This window comes from Astyanax mexicanus, chromosome 14 (assembly GCF_023375975.1).
Source record: "Astyanax mexicanus isolate ESR-SI-001 chromosome 14, AstMex3_surface, whole genome shotgun sequence".
In the NCBI taxonomy this organism is placed as follows: Eukaryota; Metazoa; Chordata; class Actinopteri; order Characiformes; family Acestrorhamphidae; genus Astyanax; species Astyanax mexicanus.
Window position 1 is genome coordinate 48,925,056 of NC_064421.1, and position 27,269 is coordinate 48,952,324.

The following is a 27,269-nucleotide window of genomic DNA, read 5'->3' on the forward strand; positions in this document are numbered from 1 at the left end:
CTCTGGAATATAATCAAGAGGAAGATGGATGATCACAAACCATCAAACCACCAAACTGAACTGCTTGAATAAATTTTTGCACCAGGAGTAAAGCAGCATAAAGTTATCCAAAAGCAGTGTGTAAGACTGGTGGAGGAGAACATGATGCCGAGATGCATGAAAAAAACTGTGATAAAAAACAGGGGTTTTCCACCAAATATTGATTATTTCTGAACTCTTAAAACTTTATGAATATGAACTTGTTTTCTTTGCATTATTTGAGGTCTGAAAGTTCTGCATCTTTTTTGTTATTTCAGTCATTTCTCATTTTCTGTAAATAAATGCTCTAAATGAGAATATTTTTATTTGGAATTTGGGAGAAATGTTGTCTGTAGTTTATAGAATAAAACAACAATGTTCATTTTACTCAAACATAAACCTATAAATAGCAAAATCAGAGAAACTGATTCAGAAACTGAAGTGCTCTCTTCATTTTATACAGAGCTGTATATTGTGCTGGTCTGAGTGGATCAGATACAGCAGTGCTGCTGAAGTTTTTGAACACCTGATTATCACTTCTTGACTGAGAATATCCACCAACCAGAAATAATGTATACAGACAACAGTGTGTATTCTGTAGACAGCTTCTTGAGAACATGAGACTATGGCTGGAGTCCTGTGGGGCCTGAGGAACAGTAAGAAAGGTTATACAGATAATAAAGTTATAGATCTACAAAATGCTCCTATATAATAAGTGAAGCTGATCAAATTAACAGCGTAGAAGAGTGTAGAAACAAGAAAGGTGGTCATAACAATCTGATACGACTGTGGGAAATCATGAGCAAAAGCTACAAACCATCTAAACCATCTAAAATAAAAACACTCAAGGACTTTTTTTATTTTCTTTTGTGTTTAAAACTACAAGGCTCCGGTGAGCCGCTCTGGCCTTGTTGTTGTGTTGTTGTGTTCAGGTACAGGCACCGTAATGCTTTGAGAAGTTCTAAAATACAATTTTAGTTTTAGTTAGAAAACAGAAACACAAGGCCACAAGGGACAGGCTCATACCTCTCATACCTCACACCCATACTGTAGTATAGCGGTGCTCACACAGAAAGACATGCAGTGACATCGGTGTCGCCTGTGGAGCTTTTTTTTTGTTTTTTGTTTTGTGAAATAAATGTAAAGGATTGCACAGAAATGTGTGATCTATACTGTAGTGTGTTTATAGATCTGTAATCACCTGCAGGCAGGTAGCAGATTTAGGCATAGATCTCTGTAGTGTAGTGTGCTGTATGCGTTTACAGTCGAGTTCAGTTAAATATATGTATATATATATATGTTTATATACTTTTACAATTTATCAGATGCTCTGTACAAGTTCACCACAGCTTGAGAATTGAACATGCTGAGAACAGTCTCGCTGAACGCTTTTCCGTCAGCTGCTGTCCTCGCCTCGGCCGTCCCTCTTCAGCCAGACGTCTGGCATGTCTGGCTTACTGTTCGGAATGATCACCGGTAGGTCGCTTTGGCTCGTCCGTCCCCTTCCAGAACCTGGAGAGTTATTGTCGTAAACAGTTTCTCTCAAGGACAGACGCAGAGTGTCTCTCTTGCCGTTAAGGTGGCCGGGTCGTGGCTCGCCGTCGCTCTCCGTCGCGACGGACGGAGGGACCGAGACGTTGGGCTCAATGTCACTCAAGCACGTCTCGTTAGAATCCTCGAGTCCCTCGAAAGAGCTTTGAGACTGACACGAAAGAAGTCGTTTATGTGGATGACACGCCGTGGCTTCGTCCATAGACAGTGACCTTCTGTTGACGATGCTCTTCGCCTCGGTTCCTGTGATATCTTCCATGCTGGAAGATGACGATATGGAAGCGTTCCAGAGCTTCATTCCGGCAACAGATTGGCCGCGACATTTCTTGCACAGAAGCCTCTCCTTCACTAGATCACTCTGAGCTCGCAGGACGCTCCTCTTGTACGGGGAGGAGGTTTGCAGTGCTGGGGGAGGGTTCTTGCTTCCCATCTCCTCACTGTCAGCTTCCATGCTAATCCTGTCATAATCGCGCTTTGGACTGAGACCACAGAACTCTATGTCATCCGAAAGCACAGAAGGTCTGTTGGACAGCTTGCTGGTGCAAGTGCTATTCTCAAAGCTGTCACTCAGATGACAGGCTAGCGGCTGAAGCTCGTACTGCTCCGGCTCCCTCTTCACCCCTGCCTGCTGCTGCCGGTGACGCTGTTGATTCGGGCAGAGGAACCCTCCGCCGCCTTCCTTACTGAAGCTCTTTCTGCATCCGGATCCTGAGCCGCAGCCGAACGTTCCGTTAGCGGAAGGATTGGCAGCTCCGGGTTCTGCGGCTGAACATGAAGGCAGTGTATTTTCCGTGGCTCTCTCTGTCGCACAGGGTAGAATTATTCTCCCACAGTTCTTCTGAGGACCAAAGAAGCAGCAGAGCGATTGAAAGAAGAAAGTGGCAAATCCGCAAGCCACGCACTTCACAAGAAGTAGAAAAATCCCCAGCTTACGGAAAAGCAAAGCAGTCGCTGGTAGCATGATAATGCCCACGCAAAAATAAGCTCCAGCCCCTATGGCTACAGGACAACCCATTCTCTTTAAGGAATGTGCTACTCTGCCCAGTCTGTCGTTGTGTGGAGCCAGACAGTAGGAAATGCAGTAATTGGTTGCAAAGTCAACAGACATTCCCGCAGCAGCCGAAATAAACAGGGCTTCCACGCTATTTAACTGCCATTCCAGAAGCACAAGCAGGCCAATGGTTGCAAAAACACTTCCCCCCACCGCAACCGTGACGTAAAGGCTCAGAAGGATATTCCACGTGGTAAGCAGAAGCAAGGAAAACGTAAGTGCTACTGAAAGGCCTGCGACCTCTAAGGTTTCCCTGCTCAGGCACTGCTGGAGGTCATACAGCGCTAATTTGCTCACAAACCAGCCTTTCTTGAGTCCTGTTGGAGCTCCAGCAATCTCTGTATCAAACCAAGACGCAATCTGATTGTAGAAATGTGAGGTCGTGTTGAAACTGAAGCTGTAACGCTGGTTAGTCTTGAACACTACAACTAGGGCAGCGATTTGACCGTGCGAATCAAACCGAAGACCTCCAGTCCTGGGCGATTGAGCCTCTGTTTGCTGCTCTGCCGCCATAACTTTGAGGCACTGTTCAAAAACGTGAGGCGGGTAGGGAAAAGAGATGTTGTTGCAGCAGAAGCTGAAAGCATCCTCGCTCACATCCTCAGAGCAGCGGCGGAGAGACACCCAGCGAATCAAGTCGACCACAAAGCAGCTGTTGTCCTTCACTGCTTCACCCACGTGTTCGGCCGACGGCTCTGCATAAAAGCTCTGGTTTCTGATCTTTCCACACAAGTCCTGCAACCATTTTTGAGCTTCATAACTGGTCATGTTGAATTCCGGATCCAAGGCGAAGGAGCCGTTGCTTCTTGGATTGAAATGATCGCCGTCGTCTTTCGGTACGACTCCCCAAATCAGAGTCAAGGTCATGGGTTCATCCTCTCCTTGTTTCATTCGCTCAAACATGAACTGGTGGCGGTATTCTGCATCGTACCTCTCGAAAGGATGGCTGGAGCGGAACAGTTGAGCTGCTCGACTCTCCGAGGACGGTAATTTCATTCCTGGATCAACACAGGATATGTAAATTCCTCCCGCAGCCAGCACCGCAAACCAGCAGACCCATATGTACCGAAACTTCACTACGCCACAGGGAAGGAATTTCAGGAAAAGTAAATTCGATGTATCGGTAAGACCTCGCTTGAGACTGCGAATTTTCTGTCCCATTTTAAAAAGGCACCGCTTCCTGGAACTCGTGTGCCAGAATCCCCCAGGAATTTTTTTAGAACAGCATGGCGTCCATGATGGCTTGTTAGAAAAAGTTGACGTCTTTCCTGCGTAGCGCTCTTGCAACACAACCGTACAGGGGAGCCAAACCAGAGCGAGCAGCGTATTGATTAAAGAAGCGGTACCAAGGTACACAGCGAAGCACCTCACCACTGTGATACTGCTTATGTAGCCTGAGTAGAACGTGACGCTAGAGGTCAGGCCGGACACCAATATCAGGTACCCCATTTCCTGCAGGACCCGGTGCATTCTCTTTTCTAGTGCAGCTGGAGGATTATGGCTCATTTGTAACTTCCAGGAGTCAATAAAAGTAAAGGCTTGATTGGAGCAGCTTCCCAGAAGGATCAGAATCGCTGAAAGATTGAGGAGCGGATAAAAAGTCACGCCGAAGGCGACTTTATAGAAGAAATACGACGTCAAAAGTGATAAAGTGACCGCAGCCAGGGACATAACTGACAAAATTAAGGATTTGAGGTATAAGGCCATTGCAGTCAGTAGAGCGAGGACGGTAAGGATCGGGTAGACTGAGTCTCTCGAGAGGTAATACTTGAAAAGCTTTTGTTTAATCCCCAGGTCCATCCCCGTTATGGTGGTGGTGTTATGAGTGAGCTCTTTCCCGTCAAGATGTTCCAAATAAATCTGCATTAACTGATCTCCTTTTGTCACTGGTAGAAACACGACGCTGTATTTTAAAGATGGAACCTGGTACTCAACAGTCTGAGGGCCGAGAAAATCCTTATCCACCAGGTAGTGTAGAATCTGGAAGATGATGACGGAGCGTTTGCAGTCGTGTGGAACAGATGCACAGGATCCATGTTTGCTTCTTTCTGCACACGAAGCCACCAGGCTTCCATGGTGGTAGTACGGAGCGCAGTATCTGAGCAGGTTCAGACTCTCAGAAACTTGCTGCGCTGTGAGACTGAAGCAGGACGAGACGTTGTTGAGAAGTGCCAGGAAGTTTCCCAGAGACCAGCTCGGACAGCATTCCCCCGTAGAGTCAGCATCCCTCGGTTTGACCTCACACAGTTTTTCAAAGCGTGCATCTGAGCGAACCTGAAACAATACATAAAAAGAAGGACGTTTTGTTGCACAGTGTCTTAAATTTCCACTATTCTACACATCTTGTACGTTAGATAATATATATTTGTTCTGAATCATGAAAAACGCTTTTGGTTTACCTGAGTCTGTTCCATCTCACACATGGAGTAAATGGCCTTCAGACTCCAGAGACTGGCAGAGTTTCCCGAGCGGAAGACCAGCTGGGCGTAGTGATCGCCTGCAGGATCACAGATGGAGCAGAGAGGCCACCATTAATTATTACATTCTACAGTCCATTTACTGATGTATCAGACTGGAAATATATTTTACAATAGCGTGTGTATACAAGAGAGATGGAAAGTCTAGGAACTGGTGTGCTACTAAACTGAACTGAAACAACATGATACATCATATCGTCGCTGTCCAATGAAAAACAGCAACTTTACAGGAGAGAGAAAAAACCTTCTAAACTTTCAATGGAAGTCAATGTAAAAAGAGTTTATTTCAGGTCATTTTGAAGAGTTTCTATTGGTCTGTTAATCAAAAAATTTTGGCACAGTGTAAGGAACAGTTTATCTATTTAAATTATGTAGTAAACAAAAAATCGACAAAAATGGAGATATGTGTGTTTCATTGGACGGCGACGATATTCTCTTTTTAGCCCCATTTCCACACTCTGAGTTGCCAGATATAGACAACAGCACACAAACAGCCAGCTCAGCCCTTTTCATGGCTGCAGCACACTGATTTTCTGCTGAACAGGTAATCACTGAGATTCAATAAGGTTGCTGACCATATTTCAGCATTTTGGACAGTGCAATTGTAAATATTCACTGATCACCTACAGAGTAAGACTCAAAGTCGCTTGCCACTCAACCAGTGTCAACCTGGCAACCCACGCGGAGAAGTGGGAGGGGCAAAAACGTTATCTAGTGTTTGGAAATTGGACTTCTGTAGTCATTTCACACACTGATTGGTCCTTTAAACACATCCCAAGAAAGAAAAACAGGTGTAAAACCTGTGTATGAGGTTTTTAGTTTTTTTGTTTCCTCTTACCTAAACCATCGCAGAAGAAGCTGTTTTCAGCAGAGTCTCGGTGCAGCATTCTCCTGGTGGGATGTTTGAAGTGATGCTGAGCTCTGCTGGTCATACTGGTGACCCCTCTATTAACACCAGGAGAAAAAAAAGAACAATATTACACAAATGTATTTTTATTACAGTAGTATTTATTTAAATATAGTAGTGAGTGAATGTGGAGTTTATATAGAGTACTGTGTTATGCTCTTATCTGGAAACTGCTGAGAAGTGAAAGACAGCATTTTCCCAGGCTCTGTGTTTTCCTGCAGTTTGGTCCAGGCTGCCATCCGGATACTAATATCTGTTCCACGGGGCTCGAACCCCTGAAACAGACCATCACACACACACACAGAGTAAAGGTGAGTGAATGATCTTTGAAGAATGATTTAAATTAATCTGCACATAAAACAACAAGTGCAAGATGAATTAATTATTAGGTCAATTCATCGTGAACATTTAGTGTCCGAAAGAAATGAAGACTTTTTTAAGTCTATTTTGGTTCCAATTGCAACACATGTTAATGTAGATGAGCGTATAATTGTGTATTGTTTAGTTTTATTATAGTGCAGGTAGTATTTGGTCTATGATTAATTAAAAGAGAAAAAAAAGAAAAACACTGTAAATCCTGACCAAGGAGAAAGCTGATTGGTCTATTGAGCACTATTAAAGAGCGACCAATCAAATGCTTTCTATGTCACTCACTCGCTCGGTTTCCAAACAGTGAGTGAGAACAGGAGCTTCAGTGAGATCAGGACTTACTAATAAAGGATCAGAGAAGTCCGGCAAGGGGCCGACCAAAATCCCCACCAGTGATAACGCCAGGAGAACCACCACACAGGAGATCAGTACTGTCTTCGGGTATTCCACTATAACCTGCGAGTAACTGAGAAACACATTGGAGAAATCTTTCTAAATTAAGTACTGTTACAGTAAAAACACACTATCATAATATTAATCATACCGATAAAACCTGAACGGCTCTTTTGTCATTCATGTTAACCATGATAAAACAAGCTACTTGGGATGTACCGCTAGCTTATATCACCTTGTTGGGTGGTTGGCAGTTGCAGTTAGCCTCTAATGCTAATGCTGCTGCACCCAGCCTTAGTGATAATCTGGAATCTTAGCTTACTGTAAATAAACAGAAATGTTTTACTCGCCCACTTTAAAAGTTTCTTTCTGTTTTTTAAGAAGTTTTGTTGACTTAACTTATCTTAGCTTTACAGGTCTCGTCATCCTGCTGAATTAGAAGGAAAACATGGCGACACCCCTGCCCTGTTCCTTACTAGTGTCGCATACAATGCGCCTTTTAGTGCGTAAAATACGATACAAGAACTTTAAGATACAGAATGTTGTTTCCCACCTTTTGGGGATCCGGTGGAGTCTCTCAGTCCTGCAAAAGAAATTATTTATAAATAAAAATGATTTTTCACACCTTACTAATTCACAATCAGATTCACAGTCAATCAGAAGATGGTAAGGAGGAGGTTGGAGAAGGTTCGGACCTGACTGTCACCACGTGATGCTGAACAGGTTTGTAGTTTCCTGCGTCTCGTGACCCCTGCAGCCAGGGGCACTGCAGGGTGTTGTGACAGGTGGGCTGGTGGAAGGGACTGCACCTGTGGAGCGTCTGGACGGCGTCGGGGTGGGACGGAGGGTTGCTGTGGTTCAGGCAGGCGTTGCGGTGGATCTGGTGGTGGTGTCCGCAGCACGGGCATCTCTGCAGCTGAGGGGACGGGTAGACGCGGCTCTGAGACACCGGGTCGTACAGGTGAGACGAGGACGCTGATCTGGACACACTGTTTACCTGATCTCCCTCTATAGTGGGGTGATAGGTGGGGGACTCTGCGTCCTCACTGTCCGGGGGACACAGAGACACCTTCGGGATCTCACTGGAAGAGAAAAAGAAACAGAAATGTATTTTTTGTAATTTTTATTTATTTATTATATATATATATATTTGTCCTTGAAATTCTTTAATGATACAATCCAAATGCAAAATTACACTGCAATATTTTCTGTGTGTTTCTAAACTGTACGATTCTCTGTTGAAAAAATATATATATATATTTAAAAATTACAGTTTTTAGTAATGTGTAAATTTAAATCTATTTTATTCAAAACTAAATCCAAATTTAGGTGTTTTTTTTGTGAGACGAAAAAGTAAGAAATAGAGATATAAAAAGCGTAACAGGAACAAAATAATGGGGAAGAGTGAAAAAAGAAGAAGAAAAAAAAAATAATAATTAAAACAAACAAAAAAGTTTGTAAACAACAAAAGAAAGACTGATACCACTTTAAAATAAGACTACCTTTATAAAGGGTGTATACATGGTTGACAATTTGTTTATTAATGATTACTAATTAGGTTGTAAATGCCTTAAAAATTAATTAATTAATAATTAATGTTATAACACACACATAGTAAGGGCTTCTAATGTGAACGTTTCCGCCCATCGCTATTTTTCTTTTTCTGATATTGAGATAAATTAATAGTGTTTAATATTAGTAGTGTCACTGGGGAGGGAAGTAATGAGGCTGAGTGAGCCAAACTCCCACACAAAAACATTCAGCAGTGGGCAGCAATTCTCTCTTCAGCTGCTCTCAAAACTCAACAAATTTATACCCACACAACTAACACACACAAAAAATGTACATATCCTCCCCAATTTACCCCAACTAAAGAGACAGGACAACCGCTGAGCATGCTGGGAACTCCTCCTGAACTCCTAAACACTCACGTACTTGGCTTCCCCACAATAATCCAAGTTTTTGCCAAAACTTATATTCAATCTGCTTTAATGAACATTAGTTATTCTCTCATTTTGCTAATGCATGTTCTCATTGGAACACATTCATTGTTTGGCTTTTTCCTTTTTCTAGAGTTTCTATTCTCTAAAGAACATTTTAAAGAATCTAAATATTCTAAATTACAGAATTTAAGTATTAGTCAAACAACAGCTTTTAAACAAACAGTAAAAACAACAAGGAACTAAACTAGACAGAAAGTAACTAAGGAGAAGAAGGGAAATAAACTAGATATAAACAAGGAAAAGAATGGTGAAAAACACATGGAAAAGAACTAGGGAACGCGGATATAAACTAGAGCAAACGAGGTACGACAAACAACATGGGAAGGTGCAAAGACTGAAGAAGAAACACAGACATAAGGGGACTATATTTACATACAGGAAGCACACACCTGGGGAAACAGGTAATGAGGGGCGGAGCTACAAATTACACACACGTGACTGGAAAATTACTGGGGAACACACTGAGAAATGGAGAAACACAGGGAAACAGAGCGAGGGCGTGACAGATATTGGGTGTATGTTCTGTGCTGAGGCAGTAACACCTCATGTTCCTGCTGTTTACTCTTAATCAGGGTCTGCAAATACTCTTAACAGCCATCTGGCAGCACGTCTTCCCCCCGCTCTCGGAGCAACACGCTGCTGTTTCATCACTATTTCCAGTCTGCACTTCAGGTCTTACTAAAGGGCACTTTGGTCATGAGAGAGATTCCAGGCTTGATGTGATTTGACAGCTCTGCAGTGATTTTGTTGTGTTGGGCGGTTTACACAGCCGAGACTGAGCAGCGACTGCAGCGATGCGTCAGACTGGTGAGAAAATACAAGCTCAGGTTAAATATGATGAGAGAAAATGCAGAGAATAGAAATGTATTACAGTAGAGGTGTGCCAAAAAATCGATTCACATAAGAATCTTGATTCTCATTTACTACGATTCAGAATCGATTTAAAATGTCCCAAAATCGATTCTAAGGTCCAATCCCATTTCTTCCCTTGGCCCTACCCCTCACGGTAAGTTCACACTGCAGCGGCACGAAGCGTTTTTCGCTCCGCCTCCCACTGCCCAAAGCGACCGTGGCCGCTGCAGTTTGAACTTACCGTCAGACCCACACAGAGCGTAGGTGTATGAGAATCACCGGTAAGATGGCAGAACAAGCACTATATTACCTTAGATTAACGTGTAGTTTTAATGTTTTATGGCAGAATGCTTCATAACAAGCATAAAAAAGATCGCTAGTAGTTAGTTTCAGTAACTGTTAGCTAGCTAACTAGCTAACTTTCCAGTTCCACCTTAAATAACGCTACAGGTGGCAGCGGGCTGCAGCATTTAAGGCGGAACGGAAAAATAACAATAAGCTAATCAGAGCTAATTTCAGCTCCCCATCACAGAGGAATTAAGGAATGGACAATATGAATTAATTTCTCCACCTCCTGCCCCCTTTCTGAAGAAATACAACGGCCTAAAATTAACTAGTTAATCAGCAGCTGCTCCTGAACTTTAGCGCTCCACTGCTATCATCACATCAGCCCAGCAGCGTCACCTACACACCACCGCTAGTAGCCTTATAATAAAGCAGTGTTATTTATTATTTATTTATTGTTCATTAACGTCATTGTGATATCCCAGTGATTCCTCTGTCACTGAAGACCCACATTCCTGCACATTTTATTGTTTTTGTAACACATTACCTTCTCCAGGACCAGTGTATATTTTGGAGGCTTTTTTTTCAATAAGTTTTCAATAAATTTTTATAAATCAAATCGTTTTGAATCAAAAATCGATTTTGAATCGAATCGTGGCCCCCAAAATCGGAATCGAATCGAATCGTGAGATAGTAAAAGATTCCCACCCCTATATTACAGTAATAAATATGGTACAGTGCTATGAAAAAGTTTGGGCACCCCTGATAATATTCATGATATTCCTTAATAAATCATTGTTGTTGAGATCAGCAATTTCAGTTAATTATATCATATATCAGATGAACACAGTGATGTTTGAGAAGTGAAATGAATTTATAGGATTTACAGAAAGTGTGCAATAAATTACTAAAAGTGCATAAATTTGGGCCAAGTAGATCCTCCTTTTGCGGGTTAGCACCCGAACATCCCTTTCAGACAGCTTCCTCTTACAGCGTCCACAGTTAATCCTGTTGGATGTGGTTGGTCCTTCTTGGTGGTATGCTGACGTTACCCTGGATACCGTGGCTCTTGATGCATCACAAAGACTTGCTGTCTTGGTCACAGATGCTCCAGCAAGACGTGCACCAACAATTTGTCCTCTTTTGAACTCTGGTATGTCTCCCATAATGTTGTGTGCATTGTAATATTTAGAGCAGAACTGTGCTCTTACTCTGCTAATTGAACCTTCACACTCTGCTCTTACTGGTGCAATGTGTAATTAATGAAGATTGAACACCAGGCTGCTCCAATTTAGCCATGAAACCTAAAATCCCACACTAAAATGATGACAGGTGTTTCAGTTTCATTCTACAACCCCTGTAGATTTAACTGAAATTGCTGATCTGAACAACCAATGATTTATAAAGAAGAATTTGGACAATTATCAGTGGTGCTCACAAAAAACTTTTTTATACCACTGTAGATCTTTGCCAACATAATTTAAGTAGTCTGAAGGAAGGGAACTTCGCTCTTTGCAGTCCATTAAATCTCTGAAAAGCGTCTGAAAAAAAATCGTTTTTGTCGGCTGCAATACATTTTTCATCTTCTGTTCTCCTCCAGAGCTAACGTTTACCTATTTTCTGAGGCATGTCGCCCTGCCTGTGAGTCAGACCCCACTGCTCCATCTGAATAATCAGCCTGGAGGAAATTTCACTGGCCTTTATACTATATTACACTCCAGCATCATATACTGAACCCACTGAGTCACCCATCCTTCAGGCTATCACTACTAACGCTGCTGTACTGAACAAAGTCACTACAAACTCTATATTACAGGGCTTTACGGCTTTACTAACTTTTTAAATAATTTAATACTATAAAAAAATATTTTATTCAATTCAGAAGGTGTTGGAAATTTCCACATGAATAAAATATATCACATCAATACTGTATAATAACGGGTAAAAGTGCACCGTGTTAACTGATAGACAAATCTGTTCTGATGTAATACGTCAACCTGAAAGCAAAAACGTGTTCTGTCTCTTTCTGAACAAAGATAATGTACATTTCTATCCTGCAAAAACATCATGAAATAGCAATTACAATCCCTGCAGAGGGTTAGGCTTTAAATGTAAAACGAGGGATGCAGGAGGGAGTCAGGGATGATAAAAAAGTGAAGGAGAGAGGAGGAAAAGAGAGAGAGAGGGTGAACGGAGAGGTGGATAAGGATACGTTTTTGTAAGGTTACATTTTTACAATTAAAATAAAAAAAATAATTGTAAAGCAATGAATAAAAAGCCCAGACTATACGCACTTAAGTTAGGCTAATATTAAAGTTTAATTTTATCCCAAATTTATCCCAATTTACGGAGCCAATTACCCAACCCACTCATTAGGACTCCTCCCCCTAGTGATGCTCCTTTAACACCAGGAGGGTTAAGAAGACTGGAACACGCCTCCTCTGATAAATGTGAAGTCAGACTCCGCCTCTTTTTGAGCTGCTGCTGATGTTGTAGCATTAACGAGTAGCATCACAGCGCTAACGCTCGGAGGAAAGTGCAGCGACTCGGTTCTGATACATCAGCTCACAGACGCAGCCTTGTGCTGATCCACATCACCCTAGGAGTGATGAGGGGAAAGAGAGAGCGCCATCTACTGTACTGTACCCACCCAGAGAGAGCAAAACCAATGACAAGCTGCATGACTGGGATTTGAACCAGCAATCTCCCGACCATAGTGGCAGCACATAAACTTTCCCCAAATCTCTCCATTTCTCCCAGTACATGGTACAGATAATGAAAACAGCCAGAATCGCTAAACGAGTGACAAAGAGTAAGAGATAAGGGACTGTCTGTAAAGTATGGACTCAAATAAAAAACGTAAAAGATACACATTGAAAAGTAACCAAATCTGCTGGTGGTATAAAGAATTCTACTGAAGAACAGAGATGAGGTAAAAGTCAATAAGTGACCTTACGAACTTTATTTAAATACAGAATTTTAGCAAATATATATTCTAGAATCTAAGAAACGTATCATTGTTAAGTGGTGTCTTACTTTTTTCCAGAGCTGTGCATGGTCTTTAGAGTAAATCTCTCTGATACACAACTTTGTGGAGATTAGCATTTTCCCTATTCTGACACTCCAAGGTTATTACATGCTAATTGCTAATTAGCCGATGTGGTATGTTTAATGAGGCTGAACACTAAACTCTGAACAGCAGAAGCCCGGTAGCTCCCCGTCCATCACTCCTACACTGGAGGAAGTATTTTATATATTTTGGTCTTTAGTCTTCAGTGCTGTAGTGTTTCTGCACTAGTGCTGATGTACAGTACAGGCCAAAAGTTTGGACACGCCTTCTCTTATTCACTGCGTTTTCTTTATTTTATTTTCATGATTATTTACATTGTAGATTCTCACTGAAGCATCAAAACTATGAATGAACACATGTGGAGTTTTATGTACTTAATAAAAAATGAGCTGAACCTCCACAGTCACCGGACCTGAACCCAATCCAGATGGTTTGGGGTGAGCTGGAGCACAGAGTGAAGAAGGCAAAGGAGCAACAAGTGCTAATAAACACCTCTGGGAACTCCTTCCTTCCTTCAAGACTGTTGGAAAACTTTTCATTTCAGGTGGCCACCTCTTAAAGAAGCTCATTGAAAGAATGATGCCAAGAGTGTGCAAAGCAGTAATCAGAGCAAAGGGGGACTTTTATTTTGAAGAAACTAGAATAGAAAAAAACATGTTTTTTTCAGTTATTTCACCTTTTTTTTATTAAGTACATAAAACTCCACATGTGTTCATTCATAGTTTTGATGCTTCAGTGAGAATCTACAATGTAAATAATCATGAAAATAAAGAAAACGCACTGAAAAAGAGAAGGTGTGTCCAAACTTTTGGCCTGTACTGTATTTATTACTCCAGCTCTACTGCTACACTAAAGCTCCCTCTGCATAAACCATCCCAGCACTGAGTTACTGAAGGACACAGGAAAGAAATGTCCCAGAGTGCATTGCGCTCCAGCGCTTCCTCTCAGGTGCCTCGGGCAGCGTGAGGATGATTTCTGCTCTGGGCTGAGCTGACAGCAGCGAGGAGGCTTGATGTTCGGTGGTGGTAAATCCAGCAGCCCTGCAGAATATATATTTATATATATTTATACACACGCCCCTGCAGCACGGCTACAAGGAGACAGTAGTGGAGAACACCCCTCAGCCCACAGCAGCACTGAGCTACAAAACCTGAGCAACGCCTGCAGTGAAGCCGGCAGAATCAGAACCACCAGGGCTGCTGTATTAAAGCACGGTTCACTGGACTGAGGCCCGGCTGCAGGCCTGGTTTATCTCTGCATGACCGAGTTCAGATCCACAGATCCGGTTCTTCTATACGGAGCAGCAGCAGTAGTAAGGGCATGAGTTTCTTCTGGTCTAAATTAATGGATAAAAAAGGTTCTTTAGGAAACCAAACGAAAGAAAAACAGAAAGAAAAGAAGAAATAATTCACTATGACTCTCAGACATCCTGATACCAAAGTGGAATTAGATTAATTGATTTAGGAGTCTCATTGTGTCTTTGCTATCATAACGATGGGAAAAGCACACCTTAAGTAGTTAAAAAAATGCAGGCCAGGTTTATCTATGCATGAGCGAGTACAGATCCGGTTCTTCTATACGGAGCAGCAGTAGTAGTAGTAAGGGCATGAGTTTCTTCTGGTCTAAATTAATGGATAAAAAATTTCTTTAGGAAACCAAACGAAAAAAAAAGGAGAGGTGCACAATATAGACAAAAATATATTATGCTACATGCAATATCACTCTCAGACATCCCGATATCGAAGTGGAATGAGATAAATTAAGATCAAACATTAGCTTAAGCCACTGGGTTGATTTTGGTCCCATACAGGCACTTTTCCACCAGTGTTGATGCTGGTCCCAAGTTCCCAATTGGTTCTGTGCTTTTTTACTGCAGAATCACAGGCTCTCGGCCAGAAAAGTCTTTTGGTTCCGTAATCTTGCTGGTCTGGAACCAGCGAATCTGTGATACGAGCGACCAAAGTGCATTCAAGTGTCACAGTTGCACAAAGTTGTTTACAACACGCCCACATTTACATATGTAGTGAGTGACTCCTTGAAGCAGTGGAAACATGTGCCGGTTCTTAAAAGATTTACAGGTTCACAGGAACCGGCACCGATTCCGGCACCAGCACTTTATTGGTGGAAAAGAGATATTACTCACTCTGCCTTCTGCAAGGGGGTACTCCAGTTAATCTGGAGCTTAGATCAGGCCCAAAAAATCCAGTCTGATCCATCCCGACTCTGCACACTTACTGCCCAAGTCCAACCATTTCCATAAACTGTCACTGATCCCCGGGCCCGAGCACAATTTAAACCCCACATTTTTTTTAGTAAGTAGAGCACTAAAACTGAGCTTTTTAAAAACATTTTCAGGACGTACGAATGAGCGAAATCTGTTCAAAATAATGTTAATTAACATTGCAACACTGAAGAAGCACAGACCTTTTATTTAATAAAAATGCTCATTAAGAACAGTACTCCAAAAGATTAAAAGACCAACAATGCAAACAAAATGATGTCTGAATGACTTTCCTCTAATCTAATATAATTTTAGCTCTATGTCCAAAAAGTGCGTAATGCGTGTGCACAGTCCAATAAAAAAAAAACAGCTTGATTTGTTAATTTACTATATTGTGATTATAAACATATTCACAGACCATTCTTTTTTTCTTTTTTTTCACAGATTGTCCTGAGTTATAGCTGGATTTCTAAAATGAAGTTAGTAATTCCTGGATAGAAAATTCAACATCAGACCACTGTTTGAGAAAAAATGCACTATTGTGAAGGCCAGAGCTTCAGGTGAAGTAAAATCTATCAATATTTAGACTCATCCATAGGTTGTTTTTGAGGGAAAAGTAAGATCATTAAAATGTGTGAGATTTAGAAACGGTGCATGAGAGTGTAGAGCTAATTGCATTTTGCAGTTAATGTGTGTGAGTTAGCAGCCCTGGATTGATGTCAGTTCATTTACAGAAATATATTTCTGTGCCTTATTATTGCCTGATGTTAATAGAAGCATCAAGAGGGTGAATTTGTAGACAGCAGAGGTTCGTTCCATAGGAGAATAAGCTTCCATCACTACAGTAGTTAGTTACATTAAACCATTACATTAAAACGTTAAACTAATGTTAACTACAATGATAAAATGTTTGTTCCAATCCAAATTTACTGTATATTTCTGTTAATGAGATTTTTGCTCAAATCACTGCGTGAAACAGAAGAAAAAACAAGGTGTCAGATTCAGGTTGAGATTTCTGGAGTTTGTAGTTTTAAAAGTAATATTTCACGTGGACTCAAGCAGTGAAACACGTGTTCTAATGGACATAAATTTTCCACGATTAAACGTGATTGCGTCGCTGTTGGACATGAGTAATTCTTCATCCTCATTTGGATCAATTCAGATCTCCAGTTAAGCGCCCTTGTCATGGTGTGCACAGAATACAGACACTCGCAGATGCAGTAAAACGGGTTGTTTATTAAAATAGCAGGTAGAAAAAAGGGTAGTCGTACAAACAAAGTTAGAGCACCGGTAAACAGAAGCAACGTAGGGATAACCATACCATGAGTGAGATACAGTCCAGAGTTCAAACACAAGCAGACCAACATCAGAGGTAATCCAAAATCAAAAAACGTGAAACAGTCCAGGTCATACACAAAAATATCCACAATCAGAGATAATCCAAAAATCGGCGTCGAGAAAAAACAAAACAAGGTCATACACGAAGATAACAGAGACAATAGAGAGTAACGCTTAGTAATGAGGAAAATCCAACAATACCCGGCACAGAAGTGTGTGAGAGGTGTCCTTAAATAGTGCCAGACTAATATTCGGGGCTTCCTGGTTGGAGCAGGTGAGGTGACGTGTGACTGGGTGTGTGCGTGTCAGCGGGTGGTGCGTTCTGGGTAATGTAGTTGTTAGACTGAGAACCTCTGTCAGAGCTGGGTGCGTGAGAAACAGAGGAGCTAACAGCACCAGATGTGACAGTACCTCCCCCCGAGGGAGTCGGAACGGGAACGGAACGAGGACGACCACGACGACGACCACCCGACGGACAGGGAGTACCGGCGGGAGGAACAGGAGTAGCCACAGAGGTGCCGGACAGGCGGGGGTTGCGGAGCTGGGAACCCCGATGAACCGGAACCGACGAGGAAAGTGAGCGCTTGGGACGCCCACGGGGTCTAGGAGCAGGTTTGCCCGGATGACTAGCATGAAATTCAGCCAAAAGAGCCGGATCCAGCACATCACTGGCAGCAACCCAAGAGCGCTCCTCGGGGCCGTAGCCCTCCCACTCAATGAGATACTGGAGCCCACCGCCGCGCCTGCGAGAATCCAGCACCTCTTTCACCGCGTAGGTGGATGAAGCCTCCCCCTCCACAGCCGCGGGCGGTACGTCATCCGGAAGACCCTCTGCGAGTGGACCTGGGACAAGAGGTTTCAGGAGAGATACATGGAATGAATTATGGACTCTATACTGGGCTGGAAGTTCAATCTTATAAGTAACTTCGTTAATTTGAGACAAAACCTTGAAAGGCCCAATATACTTAGGCAGAAGTTTCCTGCACTCCCCCTCAAACCTCAAGTCCCGGGTGGACAACCACACTCGATCCCCGGGTTGATACTGGGGGGTACTGCCTCGGTGTCTGTCGGACTGCTCCTTGTATTTGCGTAACGCCTCCGAAACCTGCTGGTGAGTTTCCTCCCACACCTGCTCGCTCCGCTTCATCCAGTCGTCCACCGCAGGAACCTCAGAGGACACGGCTGTCCACGGAGCTAACGGAGGTTGGTAACCCAGAACGCACTGAAACGGTGTGAGACCAGAAGTGGAGTTAGTGAGAGAATTCTGCGCAATCTCAGCCCATATAAGGAACTGAGACCAGTCAGAGGGGTGCTTATAACAGTACAGACGGAGAAACTTGCCTAATTCTTGATTAACACGTTCACATTGACCGTTACTAGTGGGATGGAACCCTGAGGTTAAACTAACATGAACACCCAAATGTTCAAAAAATGCTTTCCAAACCCTGGAAGTAAACTGAGGGCCCCGATCAGAGAGAATATCCTCTGGAATACCATAATGTCTAAACACGTGTGTGTAAATGGCTTGTGCAGTTTGAAGTGCAGTGGGCAGGGCAGAGAAAGGAATAAACTTAACCCCCCTGGAAAATCTATCCACAACAGTGAGTACTGTGGTGTAACCCTCGGAGACAGGTAAATCGGTGACGAAATCTACAGCTATGTGAGACCAGGGTCTTTCTGGTACAGGTAGAGGAACAAGCTTACCGGCTGGAAGGGTTTTTGGGGTTTTGCATTGAGCACAAACGGAACAGGAGGAGACGAAAGCGTGTATGTCAGCTCGCATGGTTTCCCACCAATAGCGAGCTGATACTAGCTGCAGAGTGCGCGTAACGCCGGGATGGCCCGAGGTGAGAGCAGAGTGAGCCCAGCTAATAAGACGATCTCTGAATTGTTCAGGAACGAAAGTTTTGTGAGAGGGACACCCCTCAGGAGGTGGTGAGTGCGCTACACTCTGTTGAATGAGATCATCTAATTCCCAGCGAATAGCTGCAATTTTGACGGCCGGAGGAAGAATGCGTTCAGGTTCGGAAGACTGAGATGCGCTATCCGGAGCAGTATAGACTCGGGATAGCGCGTCTGCCTTAGTGTTACGGTTGCCAGGGCGAAACGAAATAGAGAAATCGAATCTAGAGAAAAATAATGACCAACGAGCTTGGCGAGGATTAAGACGTTTGGCAGAGCGTAAATACTCGAGATTCTTGTGATCAGTGATAACAGTAAATGGGTGCGCGGCCCCCTCCAGCCAGTGACGCCATTCTTCGAGAGCCAGTTTGACAGCAAGAAGCTCTCTATCCCCTATGCCGTAGTTGCGCTCCGCAGGAGACATTTTTCGTGAAAAGAAGGCTATGGGATGCATTTTAGGCGGAAACCCACTACGCTGTGACAAAACAGCCCCTACCCCAGTATCAGAAGCGTCGACCTCGACAACGAACGGGAGTTCGGGCTTAGGGTGAGCTAGTATAGGCGCGGACACAAATGCAGCTTTAAGCTTATTAAAAGCTTGCTCAGCTTCGGGGGACCAATTCAGGATCTTAGTGGCTTTCTTGGTCAGAGCAGTAAGAGGGGCAGCTATACCACTGAAATTGCGGATAAATCGCCTATAGAAATTTGCAAAACCTAAAAAGCGCTGGAGATCCTTAATAGACTGCGGAACGGGCCAGTCAGTGACAGCTGAAACTTTGGTGTCGTCCATCAGGACGCCTTGGGAGCTAATAACATAGCCGAGAAAGGAGACTTGTTGACGGTGAAATTCGCATTTCTCTGCTTTGGCATAAAGGCTATTCTCCAGTAAGCGTTGGAGAACGGAACGTACGTGGATCACGTGAGACTCAAAATCAGCTGAATAAATCAGAATGTCGTCTATAAATAGGACGACGTATTTCCCAATCATATCCCTAAATATGTCATTCATGAATGACTGGAAGACTGCCGGGGCGTTAGCGAGACCGAAACTCATCACTAAATATTCGTAGTGCCCATTAGTAGTGGTAAAGGCAGTCTTCCACTCGTCACCCTCACGGATACGAATTAAATTATACGCGCTGCGTAAGTCTAATTTCGTAAAAAAGGAAGCTTCACGAAGTTGCTCGAGAGCGCTGGGTATGAGGGGTAACGGATACGCAAATTTCTTAGTTATGTCATTAAGCCCACGGTAGTCTATACAGGGTCTCAACCCCCCGTCTTTCTTCTTGACAAAGAAGAACCCTGAACCAACCGGAGATTTAGACGGGCGGATGAAACCCTGAGCGAGTGCCTCCTCAACATAGTCTGCCATAGCCTTCTCTTCATCGAGGGTGAGGGGATAGACTCTAGCTTTGGGCAGCGTAGCTCCCTCCACTAGATCTATAGCACAGTCATAAGGACGGTGTGGAGGCAATTTAGTGGCATTGGCTTTGCTAAAGACATCAAGAAAATCAGAGTATTCAGAGGGGATAACAGGAGTATCTACTGCGTCAGGACTTTCTACCGAGGTAGACTGTAAAGCTAACTCATTAAGAGCTAAACAATGTTCATAACAAGAGGGAGACCAAACCGTAATATCACCATCAGTCCAGGAAACCACAGGATCATGAAACTTGAGCCATGGCATGCCCAAAATCACCGGGTGTTCAGAGCAGGGAAGCACAAACAGGGGCAGTTCCTCGTGATGCAGAGCGCTGGCTTGAAGAGCGACGGGAAGTGTCTGACGAGTGATAGCCTTGGAGCGTACAGTTTTCCCATCCACCGCGTGAATAGAAATGGGACGGCGCAGGTCACGGGTAGGGATGCCATGTTCCTTGACCAGGTCCCAACTGATGAAGTTCCCCTCCGACCCGGAATCTACAAGCGCTGGGACACAGAACATACCAGTGGGTGAAGAGATAATAACGGGTAACGTAAAACATTTAGCTTTGTGATTAGAGATAGAATTACGTACCACGTTAGCGCGTGGAGAGCCCCCCACGCGCTTTCCCAGGGCTGGAGCCTTCACGGATCGGGTCAGGAGACCACATGCAGCTTTGCGATGCCCAGCCTCTCCACAGTAGAGACAAAGATGGAACCGAATGCGGCGTTGGCGTTCCGCTGGAGATAATCTGGACTTTTGAACATCCATGGGTTCCACTGTGGAGTCTGATGAAGCGTGAGATAGCTCTGCTGGAGTGGGTTGTACGTGGAGGTTGGTCTTGGTTTGGCGAGAGAGCAGCTGGTCTAACCGAATGGAGAGGGAAATCAGCTGATCCAAGGTAAGGGATTCATCCTTGCATGCTAACTCCTTCAAAACTTCAGGGTTAAGTCCATTCTTGAACACAGAGATGAGTGCAGCGTTGTTCCAGCCACTGCCAGCTGCCAGAGTGCGAAACTCCATGGCATATGAAGTAACAGTTTTTTGACCTTGTTTTAACGCCAGTAGAAGCTCTCCAGAGGATTGTCCGTAGCGTGAGTGATCAAAAACTGCTCGAAACAAAGTCAAAAACTCCGAATAGCTGGTTTCAGAAATGGTGTCCCAAACCGCCGTAGCCCAGTCGAGTGCTTTACCAGACAGCCTCGAAATAATAAAGCCGATCTTAGCTTTGTCTGAGGCGGGAGAAGCGTTACTAAAAAATACGGAGCATTGTAAGAGAAATCCGCTGCATTTCTCCGGGGAACCATCAAAATACTCCGGCTTGCACACCTGAAAGCCGGAGACAGGAGAGCTAATGGTGCTAGTGTTAGCTACAGGGCTAGCGTTAGCTACAGCTAAGCCCTTGAGGTGCTCGAGAATGCTAGAGAGCTGCTGCTGCTGGTTAGCTTGCTGGCTAGCTAACTCAGTAACAGCGTGGGTCACACCGGCGAGTGTTTGCTGGTGCTGACCGAGCAATCTGCCTTGATTAAACAACCCTGATCTTAGCATATCCGCATCTGCTGTCTGATCGAGAGAGGCCGGGTATTCTGTCATGGTGTGCACAGAATACAGACACTCGCAGATGCAGTAAAACGGGTTGTTTATTAAAATAGCAGGTAGAAAAAAGGGTAGTCGTACAAACAAAGTTAGAGCACCGGTAAACAGAAGCAACGTAGGGATAACCATACCATGAGTGAGATACAGTCCAGAGTTCAAACACAAGCAGACCAACATCAGAGGTAATCCAAAATCAAAAAACGTGAAACAGTCCAGGTCATACACAAAAATATCCACAATCAGAGATAATCCAAAAATCGGCGTCGAGAAAAAACAAAACAAGGTCATACACGAAGATAACAGAGACAATAGAGAGTAACGCTTAGTAATGAGGAAAATCCAACAATACCCGGCACAGAAGTGTGTGAGAGGTGTCCTTAAATAGTGCCAGACTAATATTCGGGGCTTCCTGGTTGGAGCAGGTGAGGTGACGTGTGACTGGGTGTGTGCGTGTCAGCGGGTGGTGCGTTCTGGGTAATGTAGTTGTTAGACTGAGAACCTCTGTCAGAGCTGGGTGCGTGAGAAACAGAGGAGCTAACAGCACCAGATGTGACAGCCCTCGTGAACTCGGCTCGTGTTCACCGCGGCTCTCCTGCGGGAGCTGGAGACGGTTTCTCTTGTGCCCATTTTAAGCAACATAAACAACAGCAGATAATAGTGCAGCACAAAACCCTCTGATTAACGAATCAAAAGCCTGAGCTGAAGAGCCGGCGCAAGCTCGAGAGAGTCCTGATCAGACATGAGTCATAGCAGCTTCAGCTGGAGCTCGTCCACCAGAGCGAGAGAGACGTCCTCTCACCATCTGCTCACCACTTCTTCTTCACTCCCCGATCACTTCACATCGTTTATCACTATCACAGAGACGCTGCAGCTCAGCTGACTGGAGTAAGACTGTTCACTACGGTCAACAGGTACGAACGATGAACGAGGTACGAACTCACAGAAAGAGTCAAATAAATGCTATTTAAAAAGAATAACCTCACCTTTTTTTTCACCCATTTTCTCCCCAATTTACACGGCCAATTACCCAACCCACTCATTAGGACTCCCCCTATCACTAGTGATGCCCCAACACACCAGGAGGGTATAGACCAGCACACGCCTCCTCTGATACATGTGAATTCAGACTCCGCCTCTTTTTTAACTGCTGCTGATGCAGCATTGCCGAGGAAAGGTCAGCGACTCTATTCTGAGACATCAGCTCACAGACGCCCTGTGCTGCAGACATCACCCTAGGAGTGATGTGGGGAGAGAGCGCCATCTACTGTACACACCCAGAGGAAGCAGGGCCAATTGTGCTCCCTCTCAGTGCCGGCACCTTGATGGCAAAGCTGCATGAGCGGGGTTCGAACCTGCGACCTCCCGCTCATAGAAATAACCACATTATTTCAGGGACCTTACCACAAGCTTCCATCATTACAGTAGTTAGTTACATTAGCACAGTGCAAAACTAAAGAAGCAAGCTTTGGAGCACAGACATGCTGTGATTCTCTTGATTAGATTTTTTTAAGGTTTTATAAACAATGCAAAATGCACACTGTAAAATGCATGCTCCCTGTATAAATTAAATTAGTAAAAATACTATTAATGGTGCAAATTGTGGCTCTCCAGGTTTGGCTTTGTGTATCATGGACCCAGTAAAAAAGGGTCCCTCTTGGCCAGAAATGGCTATACCATTACCTAATTTTAGGTACAGTGCAAAAAGTGACAATCCAAAAATACTGTATTTTTGTGTAAATTATATTTTTGCCCAAACCACTGCATGAAACAGTGAAAAAAACATCAGGCATCAGATTCAAGACGTCAGAACAACGGACAAGGTACCAACTTACAGAAAGTGTTAAATAAATGCCATTAAATACGATTAACCCCTTTAGGATTCGGAGGAGGATTTCACCATTTCATACTTTTTTTTTCATACCTTTCATTTGATGCTACTCAGCAGTTCAAAAAGAGTGTGGTGGTGTTGGGTATGGTGGAGTTGGGTATGATGTGTGTGTGTGTAGTGTGTTGGTAGTGTTCGGTGTGATGGTGTGTGTAAAGTGATAGTGTGGAGTGGAATGGCGGTGTTGGGTATGATGGTGTTGGGTGTAATGATGGTGTTGGGTGTAATGATGGTGTTGCGTATTGTGGTGTGTGGAGTGTGATGATGTGGAGTGTGATGGTGGTGTTAGGTATGATGGTGGTGTTGGGTATGATGAGGGTGTTGGGTATGATGATGTTGTTGGGTATGATGATGGTGTTGGGTATAATAGTGTTGGGTGTAATGATGGTGTTGGGTATGATGATGGTGTCGGGTATTGTGTTGTGTGTAGTGTGTTGGTAGTGTTCGGTGTGATGGTGTGTGTAAAGTGATAGTGTGGAGTGGAATGGCGGTGTTGGGTATGATGGTGTTGGGTATGATGGTGTTGGGTGTAATGATGGTGTTGCGTATTGTGGTGTGTGGAGTGTGATGATGTGGAGTGTGATGGTGGTGTTAGGTATGATGGTGGTGTTGGGTATGATGAGGGTGTTGGGTATGATGATGTTGTTGGGTATGATGATGGTGTTGGGTATAATAGTGTTGGGTGTAATGATGGTGTTGGGTATGATGATGGTGTCGGGTATTGTGTTGTGTGGAGTGTGGTAGTGTTTGGTGGGATGGTGTTGGGTATGATGGTGGTGTTGGGTATGATGATAGTGTTGAGTACGATGATGGTGTTGGGTATGATGGTGGTGTTGGGTATGATGGTGTTGGGTGTAATGATGGTGTTGGGTATTGTGGTGTGTGATGATGTGGAGTGTGATGGTGGTGTTTTGTATGATGATGGTGTTGGGGGTGTAATGGTGTGCGGTTGTAAAGGTGACGTTAGGATCACGGTGCTGATCGTTACCTCTGAGCGGGTCCCTCCGCTGCCGCCGCGCCGCCGCCTGTTATTTCAGCATCATCTGGCTCCGGGAGGGCGGAAAGCGGATCCATGATGACGGCGGGCCGCCGCTCCTCCTCCGGCGGCTCCGCGGAGCTCGAGCTCAGAAACACGCGCGCGACCGACACCTCAGCACGGGAACCGCACCGAGCGCGCGCTCGCGGTGCCTAGCATGATGCTCGCGGTCTCCAGGTCGAAGCGGAAGGCTGAACGGTAACGTGTGTGTTTGTGCGTGTGCGCGCGCGCGCGTGTGCGCTCAGCCTGTGATTGGTGGAGCCGTGCTGAACGCGGATGCTGTGGAGGAGCGGGAGGGTCGCTGTTCTGTGATGCTGATATACACCACTCTACCTTTCCGCAGTGCTTTATCATACACACACACACACTGTACACACACACTATACACACACACACACATACACACACACACACACACTACACACACACATACACAAACAGCACAAACACTGAACAGATAAATACTCTACTGTTAAATACACATAAATACCTCCCAAAACACACACACACTGTATATACACAATAATTTAATATGTCAAATTAAAGAGCCACTAAAACCATGAACCATATTTTTATATTAATTGCTTAAATGTGAAGTAAAAATAAAACAAAACATACCTGCTTTAAGACTTGCTTTAAATCTTTATAAACATTTAAAAATCTTTAAAAACGCTTTTAAACGTTTTTCTTTTTTTCTGCCTTCTACCCCCCACAGGTTCAAATGTGCTATAGGTTATATGAAGTTTCTGTGTACATCGGGATGCAGATACATCACAATATGCAAATAAGTTAATCAACCCCTTTGTTGACGTCCAATCATCTGCGCCTTTGCTACAGCTATCACACTGCTGCTGCTGCAGCACATCCAATCAGCTCTTCTCCTGCCCCGCCCCTAAACCCATACATCACCAAGTGCTTCACCCAAACAACTCCTACTATTTTTTTAGCCTTTTTCAAATTTGAGCTTTTTTCGTAAGTTTGACCTCCCTTTACAACAACAACTCATTCTTTGTGCATTTTCCCCGTTTTATTTTTCCAGGCTTTTCCATAATCTATTATTTAATATAGTCGCTAATAATAACTTAAATTAAAGACAAAAACAACTAGAAACAACTGATATATAAATTACATAATTTATTTTTATTACATTTATTTTTTACTGTTACAATCCTTACAATCCTTTACTGTATATCTGTAAACTTTAAGCAGCTTATGGTTTATTGCGTTTGTTCCAGATGATGCTTTGAAGAACAAATCAAAGCTCTTATCTCAGGAACTCCCTGCAGAATCAGCTGCACTGATGAATAGTAGCTTTAATGCACACAGAGCTGCTGCTGAACAGGTTTACTTAACTCACAGCGCTATTCCTGAGGGGGATTTAATGGAACCATTTCATGCAGACGTGCCTGATTTTACCTCCACCTCCACCCTCGTGCAGTTCTACATACACAACTTCAGCACCACTGCTTACACAGATGTTAAATTAGTGGAGATAATCATATTTCAGTCAGTTTATTAAACGTTCTTATCTTTATTGCTCCTTTACAGTAATAAAGTGATAGCGTGTTGTGTGGGTTGGGTGATTGGCTTTGTAAATTACGGAGAAAGTGGGATAAACAGCTCTTTAAAAAAGGAAGAGAGCACTTTCTGAATCAGTTTCTCTGATTTTGCTATTTATAGGTTTATATTTGAGTAAAATGAACATTGTTGTTTTATTCTATAAACTACAGACAACATTTCTCCCAAATTACAAATAAAAATATTCTCATTTAGAGCATTTATTTACAGAAAATGAGAAATGGTAAAATTAACGATAAATCTCAAATAATGCAAAGAAAACAAGTTCATATTCATAAAGTTTTAAGAGTTCAGAAATAATCAATATTTGGTGGAATAATCCTGTTTTTTAATCACAGTTTTTTTCATGCATCTTGGCATCATGTTCTCCTCCACCAGTCTTACACACTGCTTTTGGATAACTTTATGCTGCTTTACTCCTGGTGCAAAAATTCAAGCAGTTCAGTTTGGTGGTTTGATGGCTTGTGATCATCCATCTTCCTCTTGATTATAATATATATCATAATTTTATGTGCTCTCTTCATTTTTTTCAGTTGTAGAAGTTGAGTTTTTTAAATGTCTGGGTGTGATTCTACAGTAACACTCCTGATCCGGTGGTGAGATGGGGGGAGGCATCATCTGTCAGACAGCAGATTATCCAGAGGTCTTTCTGTGATGTATGTTGTGTTCAGAGCTCTGGCTGCTGCTGCTGCCTGTCTGCTCAGGATCAGGGGTGTTTCTGAACGGCCGCCCGTGCTAATTTACACTGCCAGCTTTCCTCCAGTGCAGAACAGAAGGGTTTATTTAGAGCTCTGCTGCATCTCAACACCAACAAACAGCTTCCTAATGAGAGCACAGAGAAAACGAGAGCAGATTACCTACTGATCAACCTGCTGGGATTATTAAACTCACTGAGGAAAATAAATATGGTGCATTACAGGGGTTGTAGAATGAAACTGAAACACCTGTCATCATTTTAGTGTGGGATTTTAGGTTTCATGTCTAAATTGGAGCAGCCTGGTGTTCAATCTTCATTAATTGCACATTGCACCAGTAAGAGCAGAGTGTGAAGGTTCAATTAGCAGGGTAAGAGCACAGTTCTGCTCTAAATATTACAATGCACACAACATTATGGGAGACATACCAGAGTTCAAAAGAGGACAAATTGTTGGTGCACGTCTTGCTGGAGCATCTGTGACCAAGACAGCAAGTCTTTGTGATGCATCAAGAGCCACGGTATCCAGGGTAATGTCATCATACCACCAAGAAGCACCAACCACATCCAACAGGATTAACTGTGGACGCTGTAAGAGGAAGCTGTCTGAAAGGGATGTTTGG

At 43.5% G+C, this 27,269-nt stretch overlaps 1 protein-coding gene across 1 annotated transcript; it reads right to left on the bottom strand.

Moving 5' to 3' along the window:
- Positions 1–202: 202 nt before the first annotated feature.
- On the bottom strand, positions 203–24,598 carry disp2 (dispatched homolog 2 (Drosophila)). Its single transcript, XM_007237193.3, has 8 exons — positions 24,327–24,598; positions 7,462–7,848; positions 7,320–7,349; positions 6,716–6,839; positions 6,152–6,279; positions 5,936–6,042; positions 5,020–5,117; positions 203–4,894 (listed from the first exon to the last, which is right to left on the bottom strand). Exons 1-8 carry the CDS (start codon positions 24,410–24,412, stop codon positions 1,415–1,417), a joined length of 4,440 nt encoding a protein of 1,479 aa, XP_007237255.3. The 5' UTR covers positions 24,413–24,598; the 3' UTR covers positions 203–1,414.
- Between the last annotated feature and the right edge of the window lie 2,671 nt (positions 24,599–27,269).